This window comes from Macaca mulatta, chromosome 1 (assembly GCF_049350105.2).
Source record: "Macaca mulatta isolate MMU2019108-1 chromosome 1, T2T-MMU8v2.0, whole genome shotgun sequence".
Classification (NCBI taxonomy): Eukaryota; Metazoa; Chordata; class Mammalia; order Primates; family Cercopithecidae; genus Macaca; species Macaca mulatta.
In genome coordinates this window covers 199,611,040-199,623,994 of record NC_133406.1, presented here as the reverse complement: position 1 = coordinate 199,623,994, position 12,955 = coordinate 199,611,040, and the positions used below count along the sequence as shown (strand labels likewise).

The 12,955-nt window shown below is 38.0% G+C and overlaps 1 protein-coding gene across 29 annotated transcripts in view; it reads right to left on the bottom strand.

The window, feature by feature from the left end:
• The window catches only part of SCMH1 (Scm polycomb group protein homolog 1), a 218,755-nt gene that overhangs the window by 123,152 nt on the left and 82,648 nt on the right, over nucleotides 1–12,955 (bottom strand). For 28 of the 29 annotated variants that reach the window (XR_003723335.2, XR_013403437.1, XM_015136801.3 and 25 more), the window contains one exon: nucleotides 5,052–5,286. Coding sequence is in view for 27 of the 29 variants with exons in the window: in XM_015136801.3 (XP_014992287.1) it covers nucleotides 5,052–5,286 (235 nt within the window). In the remaining 2 variants the exon portion in view is untranslated. Of the gene's footprint in view, nucleotides 1–5,047; nucleotides 5,287–12,955 lie in introns of all 29 variants that reach the window. The other variant, XM_028835270.2, reaches the window with a different exon arrangement.

The window sequence follows — 12,955 nt, the reverse complement described above, 5'->3', positions numbered from 1 at the left end:
CCTTTTGGCTATTGTGACTAATGCTGCTAAACATGGGTTTTCAACTATCTGCCCAAGTTCCTGCTTTCAGTTCTTCTGAGTATATACCCAGAAATGGAACTGCTGAATCATAGAATTCTACTTTTACTTTATTATTATTATAATATTTTAAGTACTAGAGTACATGCACACAATGTGTAGGTTTGTTACATATGTATACATGTGCCATGTTGGTGTGCTGCACCCATTAACTCGTCATTTACATTAGGTATGTCTCCTAATGTTATCTCTCCCCCAAGCCCCCACCCCGCAACAGGCCCCGGTGTGTGATGTTCCCCTTACTGTGTCCAAGTGTTCATTGTTCAGTTCCCACCTATGAGTGAGAACATGTGGTGTTTCGTTTTTTGTCCTTATGATAGTTTGCTGAGAATGATGGTCTCCAGCTGCATCCATGTCCCTACCAAGGACATGTACTCATTCTTTTTTATGGCTGCATAGTATACCATGGTGTGTATGTGCCATATTTTCTTAATCCAGTCTGTCATTGATGGACATTTGGGTTGGTTCCAAGTCTTTGTTATTGTGAATAGTGCTGCAATAAATATACGTGTGCATGTGTCTTTACAGCAGCATGATTTATAATCCTTTGGGTATATACCCAGTAATGGGATGGCTGGGTCAAATGGTATTTCTAGTTCTAGACCCTTGAGGAATCGCTACACTGTCTTCCACAATGGTTGAACTAGTTTACAGTCCCATCAACAGTGCAAAACTGTTCCTATATCTCCGCATCTTCTCCAGCACCTGTTGTTTCCTGACTTTTTAATGATTACCATTCTGACTGGTGTGAGATGGTATCTCATTATGGTTTTGATTTGCATTTCTTTGATGACCAGTGATGATGAGCATTTTTTCGTATGTCTGTTGGCTGCATAAATGTCTTCTTTTGAGAAATGTCTGTTCATATCCTTTGCCCACTTTTTGATGGGGTTGTTTTCTTCTTGTAAATGTGTTTGAGTTCTTTGTAGGTTCTGGATATTGGCCCTGGGTCAGATGGTAGATTGCAAAAATTTTCTCCCATTCTGTAGGTCGCCTGTTCACTCTGATGATAGTTTCTTTTGCTGTGCAGAAGCCCTTTAATTTAATTAGATCCCATTTATCAATTTTGGCTATTGTTGACATTGCTTTTGGTGTTTTAGACATGAAGTCCTTCCCCATGCCTATGTCCTGAATGGTATTCCCTAGGTTTTCTTCTAGGGTTTTTATGGTTTTAGGTCTAACATTTAAGTCTCTAATCCATCGTGAATTAATTTTTGTATAAGGTGTAAGGAAGGTATTCAGTTTCAGCTTTCCACATATGACTAGCCAGTTTTCCCAGCACCATTTATTAAATAGGGAATCCTTTCCCCATTTCTTGTTTTTGTCAGGTTTGTCAAAGATCAGATGGCTGTAGATGTGTGGTATTATTTCTGAGGGCTCTGCTCTGTTCCATTGGTCTATATCTCTGTTTATAAACAGAACCACAGACAAAAACCACATGATTATCTCAATAGATGCAGAAAAGGCCGTTGACAAAATTCAACAGCCCTTCATACTAAAAACTCTCAATAAATTCGGTAATGATGGAACGTATCTCAAAATAATAAGAGCTATTTATGACAAACCCACAGCCAATATCATACTGAATGGGCAAAAACTGGAAGCATTCTCCTTAAAAACTGGCACAAGACAGGGATGCCCTCTCTCACCACTCCTATTCAACATAGTGTTGGAAGTTCTGGCTAGGGCAATCAGGCAAGGGAAAGAAATAAAGGGTATTCAATTAGGAAAAGAAGTAGTCAAATTGTCCCTGTTTGCAGATGACATGATTGTATATTTAGAAAACCCCATCGTCTCAGCCCAAAATCTCCTCAAGCTGATAAGCAACTTCAGCAAAGTCTCAGGATACAAAATTAATGTGCAAAAATCACAAGCATTCTTATACACCAATAACAGACAAACAGAGAGCCAAATCATGAATGAACTCCCATTCACAATTACTTCAAAGAGAATAAAATACCTAGGAATCCAACATACAAGGGATGTGAAGGACCTCTTCAAGGAGAACTACAAACCACTGCTCAACGAAATAAAAGAAGACACAAACAAATGGAAGAACATTCCATGCTCATGGATGGGAAGAATCAATATCGTGAAAATGGCCATACTGCCCAAGGTAATTTATAGATTCAATGCCATCCCCATTAAGCTGCCAATGACTTTCTTCACAGAATTGGAAAAAACTACTTTAAAGTTCATATGGAACCAAAAAAGAGCCCGCATTGCCAAGACAATCCTAAGCTAAAAGAACAAAGCTGGGGGCATCACACTACCGGACTTCAAACTATACTATAAGGCTACAGTAACCAAAACAGCATGGTACTGGTACCAAAACAGAGATATAGACCAATGGAACAGAATACAGCCCTCGGAAATAATACCTCACATCTACAACCATCTAATCTTTGACAAACCTGACAAAAACAAGGAATAGGGAAATGATTCCCTATTTAACAAATGGTGCTGGGAAAACTGGCTAGCCATAAGTAGAAAGCTGAAACTGGATCCCTTCCTTACACCTTATACAAAAATTAATTCACGATGGATTAGAGACTTAAATGTTAGACCTAAAACCATAAAAACCCTAGAAGAAAACCTAGGGAATACCATTCAGGACATAGGCATGGGGAAGGACTTCATGTCTAAAACACCAAAAGCAATGGCAACAAAAGCCAAAATTGACAAATGGAATCTAATTAAACTACAGAGCTTCTTCACAGCAAAAGAAAGTACCATCAGAGTGAACAGGAAACTTACAGAATGGGAGAAAATTTTTGCAATCTACTTATCTGAGAAAGGACTAATATCCAGAACCTACAAAGAACTCAAACAAATTTACAAGAAAAAAACAAACAACCCCATCAAAAAGTGGGCAAAGGATATGAACAGACATTTCTCAAAAGAAGGTACATTTATGCAGCCAACAGACACATGAAAAAATGCTCATCATCACTGGTCATCAGAGAAATGCAAATCAAAATCATAATGAGATACCATCTCACACCAGTCAGAATGGTAATCATTAAAAAGTCAGGAAATGACAGGTGCTGGAGAGGATGTGGAGAAATAGGAACACTCTTACACTGTTGGTGGGACTGTAAACTAGTTCAACCATTGTGGAAGACAGTGTAGCGATTCCTCAAGGGTCTAGAACTAGAAATACCATTTGACCCAGCCATCCCATTACTGGGTATATACCCAAAGGATTGTGAATCATGCTGCTATAAAGACACATGCATGTTTACTGCAGCACTATTCACAACAGTAAAGACTTGGAACCAACCCAAATGTCCATCGATGACAGACTGGATTAAGAAAATGTGGCACATATACACCATGGAATACTATGCAGCCATAAAAAAGGATGAGTTTGTGTCCTTTGTAGGGACATGGATGCAGCTGGAAACCATCATTCTCAGCAAACTATCGCAAGAACAGAAAACCAAACGCTGCATGTTCTCACTCATAGGTGGGAACTGAACAATGAGATTAATTGGACACAGTAAGGGGAACATCACACACCAGGGCCTGTTGTGGGTTGGGGGGATGGGGGAGGGATAGCATTAGGAGACCTACCTAATGTAAATGATGAGTTAATGGGTGCAGCACACCAACATGGCACATGTATACATATGTAACAAACCTGCATGTTGTGCACATGCACCCTAGAACATAAAGTATAATAAAAAAAAAAGAAAAAAAAATGATACCACAAGAGTACAATCAACAAAATATAATTTTAGGAAATTTAAAAGACAAATGACTTAGGTTTTTAAACAAGTAAACTGCAAGAAAAAAATGAGAGCAGAGGAGAACTCGTAGATTTAAAGAAACTTAAAGGACATATCAACTAACTGCAGTGTGTGGATTCTAATTGGATTCTGATTTGAAAAACTGATATAAATGAGACAGACAGAGAGGGAGAGAGAGAGAGAGAGACAGACAATTCGGAAAATTTAAATACATTAAAATACTTGTTGATATTAAGAAATTATCATTGGCTTATTTATACGTGATAACAGTATGGTATGTTTAAGACATCCTTGCCCATGACAGAGACATACTAAATACCTTCATGATACAATGATACTATGTTTAACAATTGGAGGTGGGGACAGAAAGTGTATGTAAGTATAGATAAAACTATATTGACTTCAACAATGAAGGTTACACGAGCATTCACTATGCTATTTTTCTCTTACCTTTTTATATGTTTGAAATTTTTACATTACAATTGTTTAATGGGGGAAAACATTAAATAAGTACCTAGGGAGCCCAAGATACATGCTCTCCAACTCTCAATCTAGCACAGCTTCCTTAGAGAAAATATAGCCGAAGTCCATAATCTAACTCTCTCGGTCCCCCATTGAGATTCCCTATAATAGTGATTGACAGTAACTGAAAAGAAGGGCTGAATCCCTCAGATTTATTAAGGCAAAAGCTGGAGGGGAATCTTATCTGGAAAGAAAAACCTAGTGGGGGTATCATATTTTAAAAAATGATTTTCATGTAATAATGGATTCAAAGTGAGAAAACTCCAAGGACCAGGTGAGAATTAGTGAGAAAGGAGATAAGATATCCTCATAACAGTCATGCTTTCTACTGGCAGATTTTCTCTCAATTCTTGTCATCATGATAGGATTTGGTGAAAGCTTTATGCTTTTTGAGATAGGTTAAATGGCAAGACCTCCTTCCATTCTCTCTCTCAGGTAAATGGGCACCAGCTAAGAAGAACAAAAGGTGTGATTTCTTGTCAGAAATAATTTGGGAGAAGCCTGGTTATCATAAGCTAATGCAGAGATGGAGATGTCCAAATTGCGCAGCTTGTTTCATTTTGGGTGGGCCTTTTTAGGAGACTATATGAAAAATAAGGGATAAGCAGGGGAACCTAGGCTTTCCCATATTAGAATGTTCAGTTTTTGGAAGCTAACTATTAATAATTGGCTAGAAAGAGTTTGGGTTTACCTACTCACCAAGAGGTGGCTGTAGCATACCCCCATTCTTTTCACAGTTCCCAATAGGCTGAATTTCAGCTGAGTCAACCAGCCGCCAGAAGTCATTTTTGTTGTCACTCCCATCAAGGCGCAGGCGAAGGCGGGCTCCTGTCAGTCCAACTACTGTGGCAATACAGGTGGATGTGGTGTTCCTGGGGTCCTGTGCTTCCAATTTCATACTGATCTTGAATTCGTTGCTTGGAGGTGTGTAGGACTAGGAAAAACAAGGCATGAGGTTTAGACAGATTAACAGTAAACCCCCAAAATTCATGTTTTGGATTCAGATTGGTTATAGCTGGGCCAGGGACAACCAACTGAATTATTCCCTAATAATTAAGAAAGGTTTCATGCAAAAGAAACAACGAAAGGTAAGATGAAGGGTAAAAAATTACTTTCCAATGAAGCATCAAATAGACCCATACCAGTTAAAAAAAAAGGACAAGAATGTCTTATATAGGCCAGTTAATTAAATGTTTTCTCATCCTATAATTCTCTAACTCCCTACCCTTCCAGGTAGGGACTTTTTAGTCCCTTTTTAGTCTTTTTAGGACTACTACATCCTATTAAACTATAATATTCTTTGTGTCTCTTTGTGGAATATTTTACTATATTGATGTGTATATCTACCACACAGACTACTGGGGGTTAATTTTTTCTTATTTCGACAATAACTTACTAATCAATTCATACAATTGACATACAATAAACTATACACTTTAGTAAGTCTTGACATATGTATATGCCCATGCTACCATATACACCATAGAAACCTGTGAAAGCATCACCACAATAAAAATAATGAACATGGCAAGTTCTCACATGCTCTTTTGTAATCTCTTCTTCTGGCCCCTCCAGGACCTCTGTACCCAGGCAACCAATGGTCTACTTTCTATCACTGTAGATTGCTTTGCATTTTCTAGTCTTATAAGGAACCACAGAAGATGTACTTTCTTTTTTGCCTAGCTTCTTTCACTCAGCATAACTACTCTGATATTCAACCATATTAATAATTCATTTCCTTTTACTGTTGAGCAGTATAACCGTGCTGATGGAGATATGGTTTGCTAAAGTGGCTAGAAACATTTAAGTACAAAATTTCGTGTAGGGAAATACACTTTCTTTCTTCTTGCGCAAATACCTAGGAGTGAAATGGCTGGATCATATGGTAGCTATATGTTTAAATCACAAAACAGAAAATTAACCATTTTAAGGTATATAATTCTATGATTTTTAGAATATTCTCAGAGTTGTGTAAACACCATTCCTATCTAATTTTATAACATTTCCATAATCCCCCCAAAATGAACCCTATGCCCCAATGGAGTCATTCCCCACTACCCTCTCAGCTCAGGCCCTAGAAACCATTAATCTACTTTCTGTTTCCATGGATTTACCTATTCTGGACATTTCATACAGATGTAATTATATGATGTGTGGCCAATATGTGAATAATTTCTTTCATTTAGCAAAATGGATTCAAGTTTCACCCATGTCAGTGAGTGTATCAGTACTTCATTCCTTTTCATTGACGAACAATATTCCATTGTATGGATATACATTTTGCTTACTCATTCATCAGCTGATGGACATTTGGGTTGTTTCCTCTTTTTGGCTATTATGAATAATGATGTGATGAACATTTATGGTATATTTTTCTGTGGACATGTTTTCTATTTTCTTAGGCATATACTTATGAGTGAAACTGCTGGGTCATGTGGTAACTCTGTTTAACATTTTGGGTAACCTCTGAACTGTCTTCTCAAGTAGCTACAGGATTTCATAATTTCACCACCAATGTACGAGGGTTCCAGTTTCTACACATCCTCAGCAACATTTGCCATTGTTTGTCTTTTTGATGTTAGAGTCATCTAGTCAATGTGATGTATATCTCCATTGCAGTTTTGATTAGCATTTCTTTAATGACTACTGAGTATCTTTTATGTGCCTAACTGGTCATTTGTATATATTTGGAGAAATACCTATTCAAATTCTTTGTCCATTTTAAAATCATGTTGTCTTTTAATTCCCAGTTTTGTTTTGTTTTTTTGTTTTTTTTTTATTGAGATGGAGTCTTGCTCTACTATTGCCCAGGCTGGAGTGCAGTGGGTCACTGCAAACTCTGCCTCCCGGATTCACAACATTCTCCTGCCTCAGCCTCCCAAGGCAGGGACTACAGGCACCCACCACCGCACCCGGATAATTTTTTGTCTTTTTCGTAGAGATGGGGTTTCACCGTGTTAGCCAGGATGGTCTCGATCTCCTGACCTCGTGATCCACCCACCTCGGCCTCCCAAAGTGCTGGGATTACAAGTGTGAGCCACTGCGCCCGGCCTAATTCCCGAGTTTTAAGAGTTCTTTCTATATTCTGGATACAAGTCCTTTACCAGATATATAATTTGCAAATATTTTCTCCCATTGCGTGGGTTGTCCTTTTCACTTTTTTGATGGTGTGGAAACAAAAATCTTTTAATTTTGATGAAGTTTAAGTTATCTATGTTTTCTTTTGTTGTTTATGTTTCTGGTGTTGTATTATCTAATCCAAGGTCATGAAGATTTCCTCCTATGTTTCTTTTAAAGAGTTTTGTAGTTTTAACTCTTACATTTAGGTCCATGATCCTCATGAAGTTAATTTTTGTATATGGCATAGAGGTAGGGTCCAACTTCACTTTTTTCTATGTGGATAAGCAGCTGTTCCTGCACCAGTTGTTGAAAAACCCATTGAACTGTCTTGGTATCCTTGTGAAAAATCAATCGACCATAAATTGGTGGGTCAATTTCTGTACTCTCAATTTTTTTTTTTTTTTGAGACGGAGTCTCGCTCTGCCGCCCAGGCTGGAGTGCAGTGGCCGGATCTCAGCTCACTGCAAGCTCCGCCTCCCGAGTTCACGCCATTCTCCTGCCTCAGCCTCCCGAGTAGTTGGGACTACAGGCGCCCGCCACCGCGCCCGGCTAGTTTTTTGTATTTTTTAGTAGAGACGGGGTTTCACCGTGTTAGCCAGGATGGTCTCGATCTCCTGACCTCGTGATCCGCCCGTCTCGGCCTCCCAAAGTGCTGGGATTACAGGCTTGAGCCACCGCGCCCGGCTGTACTCTCAATTTTAATTCATGGATCTGTACGTCTATCTTCCTGCCAGAACCATGACATCTTAAGTACTGTAGCTTTGTAGTAAGTTTTGAAATCAGGAAATGTGAATGCTTTAGCTTTGTTCTCTCTTTTCACGATTGCTATGGCTATTCTGGGTCTCTTCTAAGAATTTTAGCACCAATTTGTCAATTTCTGCAAAAAAGGCAGCTGGGATTTTGACAGAGATTGTGTTGAATCTACAGATCAATTTGGAAAATAATGCTGTCAGTTATGTCATTTGCAAGTATAGTCATGTTCCACATAATGACGTCTGGTCAACAATAGACTATATATAGATTGTGGTCCCATAAGATTACAATGGAGCTAAAAAATTCCAGCATCCTAGTTATACTACAGCTGTTTTAAGGTCCTACAGCAACATATCACTCACATTTGTGGTGATGCTGGTGTAAAAAAACCTACTGTGCTGCAAGCTGTATAAAAGTATAGCACATACAATTATGTACAGTACATAATACTTGATAACAAATTACTATGTTGCTGGTTTATGTGTTTAATATATATTTTTAATCATTATTTTAGAGTGTATTCTTTATACAAAAATAAAAGTTAACTAAAAAAACAGACTCAGGCAGCTCCTTCAGAAGGTATTCCAGAAGAAGGCATTGTTACCATAGGAAATTACAGCTCCATCCATGCATGTAACTGCCCCTGACGACCTTCCAGTAGGCTCAGAAGTAGAAGTGGAAGACAGTGATACTGATGATCCTGAGTCTGTGTAGGCCTAGGGTAATGTATGTGTTTGTCTTAAGTTTTGTAACAAAAAGAGTTTAAAAGGTAAAAAAAAAAATTAAAATTAAAATTAAAAAAGTAAAAATTATTTTTGTACACCTGTACAATGTGTTTTAAGCTAAGTATTTTTTGTATTTTTAGTAGAGATGAGGTTTCACCATGTTGGCCAGGCTGGTCTTGAACTCCTGAGTTCAGATGATCTGCCTGCCTTGGCCTCCTAAAGTGCAGGGATTACAGGCACAAGCCACTGCACCTGGCCAGATAACATGTTTTGTATTGCTTAAATCCTCTTAAATTTCTCAAGCCCTAGAAAAAAGAAAGAAAGAAAAATTCTGAAGCCTCATTTAATGGTGCAGAATGTGGTCTATCATGATAAATGTTCTGCATGCACTTGGAAAGAATGTGTATTCTACATATGTTGGACAGTATTCTATATATGTCAGTTAGATCAAGTTAGTTCATAGTGTTGTTCTGCATGCACTTGGAAAGAATGTGTATTCTACATATGTTGGACAGTATTCTATATATGTCAGTTAGATCAAGTTAGTTCATAGTGTTGTTCAAATCCACCATATATTTGCTGATTTTTTTTCTCTACTTGTTCTTTTATTATATAGAAAGGAGTATTAAAAGTCTGACTATAGATAAATTTGGATTTATCTGTTTCTCCTACTAGTTCTATTGGTTTTTGCTTCATGTCAGGATTTGTCTGATTCCTTTATCATTATAAAATTAACTTCCTTAACCCTGTTAATATTATTTGGTTTGAAGTGTACTTTGATATTAATATAGCCATTTCACCTTTATTATGGCTAATGTCAGCATGGTATATCATCTTCATACATTTACTTTTAACCTATTTAAAGCATAATTTTTCCAATCATAGCAAGCTCAATAGTAAAGAAACATAAAACATGCGTAAGTTTTTGAAGGCAGTATATAATTGGGTTTTGCTTTTTATCCAATGTGCCAATTTCCACTTTTTAACATTTAGACCATTTATATTTGATTACTGATATAGCTGGGTTTAAATAAAACATCTTGCTATTTTTTCCCATTATTCTAGTGGTTGCATCAGAGTTTACAGTACAAACATCTTTAACTTACCAGTCTATCTTATCAAGTAAGATAGTACTACTTCATGCATGAGAACCTTGTAATATACCTAAGATTCCTCCCTTCCTGCCTTTGTGCTACTCTTATCATACATTTTACTTATATATATCATCCTCACAATATATGGGTTATTATTGTCTACACAATTACCTTTTACACAGATTTAAATAAGAAAACATCTTATATATCTAGGCTTATAATGACAATTTCCAGTGACCTTCATTTCTTTGTATAGATCTGTTATTTCATTTGATATCATTTTCTTCCAGCTTGATGAACCTCCTTTAACATTCTTGAGGTGTGAGTCTGTGAGTGATGAATTCCTTCAGCTTTTGTAAATCCAAAAATATCTTTATTTCTTTCACCTTTGTGTTTGAAAGACATCTTTGCTGGCTGCAGTAGTCCAAGTTGACAGGTTTTTTTTTTTTTTTTAGTACTGTCAAGGTATTGTTCAATTTTGTTCTTGCTTATATTGTTTCTAACAAGAAATACAATTCTTACATTAGTTATCCTGTATATAAAGTGTCTTTTTTCTCTGGCTGCTATTGAGTTTTCTCTATCAATGGTTTTATGCAATTTGATTATGATATGCCTCAGAGTAGTTTTCTTCTTATTATTCTTTGGGATTCCTTGAATTTCTTGATTCTGTGGACCTAGAGTTTTATTTTATTTATTTATTTATTTATCTATTTATTTATTTATTTTGAGATGGAGTTTCGCTCTGTAACCCAGGCTGGAGTGCAGTGGCACGATCTCAGCTCACTACAAGCTCTGTGTCCCAGGTTCACGTCATTCTCCTGCCTCAGCCTCTCAAGTAGCTGGGACTACAGCTGCCCACCACCATGCCCGGCTAATTTTCTTGTATTTTCAGTAGAGATGGGGTTTCACCGTGTTAGTCAGGATGGTCTCAATCTCCTGACCTCACGATCTGCCCACCTTGGCCTCCCAAAGTGCTGGGATTACAGGCGTGAGCCACCGTGGCCGGCCGTTATTTTTAATTTTGGAAAAATTTTAGCCATTATTTCTTCAAATATTTTTTCTATCCCCCATCACTTCTCTCCTCGGGGGACTCCAATTACATGTCTATTTGGTCACTTGAAGTTATCCCATAGTTCACTGGTGCTCTTCTCATTTTTTCTAAATTCCTTTTTCTCTGTGTTTCATTTTGAATAGTTTCTATTGTTATGTTTACAAGTTTACTAATTTCTTCTGGCATTAATCCAATCTAGTGTATTTTTCATTTCCCACATAGTAGCCCAGTGAGTCTTTTCAATATTTTCCATGTCTCTGCTTAATATCTGAACATAACAAATATATTAAAATAATTATTTTAATGTGTTTGTCTGCTGTTCTATGATCTGTGTAGAGTCTGAGCCAGTTTCAATCAATTATTCCCTAGATGATTGGTTGCATTTTCCTGCCTCTTTGCATGCCTGGTAGTCCTTGATTGAAAGTTAGATCTGGTGAATTTTACCTGTTGGGTACTGGATACTCTTGCATTCCTGTAAATCTTCTTGGGCTTTGTTCCTCGATGCAGTTAAGTTACTTATAAAATAGTTTGATCCTCTTGAGTTTTACCTTTATGATTTGTCAGACTGGACTGAAGCAATGCTCAATAATATAAAGTTCAATGCTCAGTGTTAATTATTTTCCAATACTGAGCAAGACCTTCCTGAGTATTATACCCAATGCCCAATCAATTATGAGATGTTCTAGTCTAACTGGTGAGATCAGGAACTATTCGCAGCCCTGTGTGAGTGCCAGGTTCTATTCTTTTGAATCCTTTCAGATAGTTTTTTCCTTTGGCCTTAGGTAGTTTTCTCATATGCATGTATAAAATGGTAGTCTTTTCCTGGACCCTCTGAAGATCGCTGTGGTTTTGTGTGCAGCTTTCTCCTCTCTGATACTCCATCCTGTAAATTCTAGCCACCTTGGTTTCTCTGGACTCTCATTTTTTTTTTCTTCCATTTCTTCCAATTAGGGAGTCTGCTGGGCTAAACATGAGTTCCCTTTCCCTGGGCCATGGTCTGGAAACTGTTAAGACAGCAAGCTAGAAAATCATAGAGGCAGCTCAACTCATTTGATCTAGAGATCACTATTTGGCTGCATGATTTTTAGTGACTTAAAAACCATTGTTGGCTGGGCCCAGTGGCTCACACCTGTAATCCCAGAACTTTGGGAGGCCAAGGTGGGTGGATCACCTGAAATCAGGAGCTGGAGAGCAGCCTGGCCAACACAATGAGACCCTGTCTCTACTAAAAATACAAAAATTAGCCAGGCATGTTGGTGTGTGCCTGTAGTCCCAGCTACTCAGGAGGCTGAGGCAGGAGAACTGCTTGAAGCCGGGAGGCAGAAGTTGCAGTGAGCCAAGATCACGACACTGCACTCCAACCTGGGTGAGAGAGTGAGACTGTCTCAAAACAAACCAAACCAAACCATTATTAACATACGCTGTCTTTTTAAAAAAATGGTTTCAGGTGGAAGTATAAATTCAGTCCCTTTCATTTCAAATGAGCAGAAGTCCCAAATTTGTATTTCTACTTAGAAAACAGACAAAATTCTATGGCCAGGCATGGTGGCTCATGCCTGTAATCCCAGCACTTTGGGAGGCCAAGGCGGGCGGGTCATGAGGTCAGGAGATCAAGATCATCCTGGTTAACATGGTGAAACCCCGTCTCTATTAAAAATATAAAAAATTAGCTGGGCATGGTGGCGGGCGTCTATAGTCCCAGCTACTCTGGAGGCTGAGGCAGAAGAATGGCGTGAACCCAGGAGGCGGAGCTTGCATCGAGCCGAGATTGCGCCATTGCACTCCAGTCTGGGTGACAGAGCAAGACTCCATCTCAGAAAAAAAAAAAAAGAAAAAGAAAACAGACAAAATTCAAACTCA